The sequence below is a fragment of the Montipora foliosa genome, chromosome 5 (assembly GCF_036669935.1).
Source record: "Montipora foliosa isolate CH-2021 chromosome 5, ASM3666993v2, whole genome shotgun sequence".
NCBI lineage: Eukaryota > Metazoa > Cnidaria > Anthozoa > Scleractinia > Acroporidae > Montipora > Montipora foliosa.
Window position 1 is genome coordinate 1,829,763 of NC_090873.1, and position 2,500 is coordinate 1,832,262.

At 38.8% G+C, this 2,500-nt stretch overlaps 1 protein-coding gene across 2 annotated transcripts in view; it reads right to left on the bottom strand.

Moving 5' to 3' along the window:
- LOC138002842 (glutamate receptor 2-like) overlaps positions 1–2,500 on the bottom strand; it is a 27,715-nt gene that overhangs the window by 6,113 nt on the left and 19,102 nt on the right. For both annotated transcript variants that reach the window (XM_068848820.1, XM_068848821.1), the window contains exon 16: positions 141–294. In XM_068848820.1, the coding sequence (XP_068704921.1) occupies positions 141–294 (154 nt within the window). The remainder of the gene's footprint in view (positions 1–140; positions 295–2,500) is intronic.

A 2,500-nucleotide genomic window follows, 5' to 3' on the forward strand; every position in this document is an offset into this window, starting at 1 on the left:
AAAATCCCACCTTCAGAATAACACCGCTCTCGTTAACTGCAAGTTTAGGTTTAAATTGGACACTTCGCGACGCGTATAAAAAGGACATATTGCAATCCTCGACATAGGGAAGATATCGTTGACGTCACATTATTACAAACCTTATGACCACCTTGTTCAAAATCGACTTCTTGATTTCCTTTTTGTGCCAGTATCTTTCAACAAACAGTGTTACGAACGCAATCACCATCCCAGAGATGAGCACCACGTACACACCCATCATGCTTTGCAAACCGATTCGCTGACGAGACAAAGCTGAAAGATTAAAATACAGACGGTATTTGAAGAGGACGGAGAGGTTTCCGATACATAGTACTTTCTTGAACACAAGCCGTTTCCAACACGTATTTAAATGTACAGTTGCCGGGTTTTTACTTTATGTTCGCCATGTTGGATGAAACAAACAATAGATCTCCCATTCGCTTCTCAGTTTCACGTTCGGCATCCAGTATTTGAATATTTCGCTCTTGCCATCTGTGTCTCTGGAGGTCAGTTGCAAAATCACCAAAATGACGTTATTATCTTTTTTTTTCAAAGTTTCTTTTGTTTTACAACAACCTTTAATTCACGTACAGGAGTAAAGCACATCTATGACACTGAACTGAATTTGAAAAAAAAAACACTTTAAAATATTTAACCCTAATAAAGTAAGAGGACATATTTTTCTCATGTTGACTATTTAGTTATTCATATTTTCTCTTCTATCAACCAAGCATCGTTTAATGTGTAAGGGACGCAACCAACACCCCAGGGTAATCACGTGTCTTTGCCATTCTTGGCTCTCAAATCAATAGGCCTTATTCACGATAGCCGTTATGTTGGTTTTCATATTGTCATGGAAATTAGCCATGTGTCATGCTGGGGGGCAAACATTAAAGAAAAAGCAAATTGCGGAAAATCGGCTCAACGAAATATTGAAATAACATTGCTAAAAGTACATTTTAATATTTAGAATTAAGTACCTTTCATAAAATTTTTATATCTCTTGATTGCCTTTGACATTTTGACTTTCTTCTTCGTTATCTGCTCATTTTTCACTAAAAAAACGTCGAAGTAACTTGTGTAATGATTGTATTTTACTGCTTAGGTGATAAACATTCAATGAATGTGAAACAAATCATCTGTGGGGCTAAGGTGTTCGTTATAACCTATCGAACTTGTGTTGTTTGCCCCCTAAGAAGTGTGTAGCTAATTTGCATGATATTAGCAAATCCAACATGGCAGCTATCGTGAATAAGGTCTATTTAAGGTGCTCTGATATGTCAGATCTTGCTGAAATGAATAGACCATATTCGTATTCTCGGTATTGGACTGGAACTAGCGTGCAATGTAGGCTAATGCCGGGGAATATATCAGAAAGTATTTGCATTTGAAAAGATTCCCCCGTATTAGCCTCCATTGCAAGCTAGTTCCAGTCCAATACCGAGAATACGAATATGGTCTATTGCTAAAAGGTTGAAGCGGTGCAGACATTTACAGAATGAATCTAGTCGAACTTGTAATCCGAAGGTCAAAGGTCCGATTCCTTGTCGGAGTATGCGGTCGTTTTCCGAATACCCACGAGTCTCGAACTGGAAAAAGACCCATCCCTTCAGTAATTAGTCAATTTGTCAATGCTTTCTTACGTCACAATTGCGTCATAATTTTCGATTGGGGACAACAGAACACTATCTTGAGTTCAGGTCTCGTTAATTGAAGTTCACTTATTTCCAATCTCAATAATGGCTGAAGTTTGCCCGAAGGAATCCATAATGTCTTTGATTACTGCAAAACCAGAAAAAAGAAAGACAAGAAAATGTGCGAAACGGGTAGAAATGGGCAGCCTCGAAGAAGAGGAATCAATAACATGCTTAAAGTTGCCTCGGAATTCCGTGGAGATGGACGAAGAAAATGAATACTTCCGATGTTTGGAATCATCAAATAGCCAAGATACGAAATCAGAAACGGAAATAACGATCGAGGAAGATGAAAGTGCGATACGAGCGGCTGACGAGGGTGAAGAAAAACCGAATTTAAAACGTCGAAAAGAATCCCTTCATAAAGGTCTCGTAGATGGTGACAGATCCTTAAAAAAGCTGAAGATTAGCAGTAATGCAAAGGATGAGGAGAACCAAGATTGACTTTTTCCGTTAGGTATCGTTCTCAGCTGGACGACGTGAGCAAAGTCACCTATACTTCCATACAATGTTTTAGTTGTATTTATGCCTAGATAACAAGCGTAAAAAAGCGTTTTTCTATGTTCTTTACACTAAGTGAAAGACAACTGGCTTATTTCTCATTAGTGAGGGCCTCGAAGACGCGATAAGAAAACTACAAGGGGTTCAGGTTGCCGATTGTTCGTATTACTCATTTATGACGTACACAAGAATGGAGCCTACCAAAAAGAGGCTGCGCGCGCACATTACTATGACTTCCCTTATCAAGCCCAAGTGGCAGTGTAACGAATAATCTCTGTGAAATA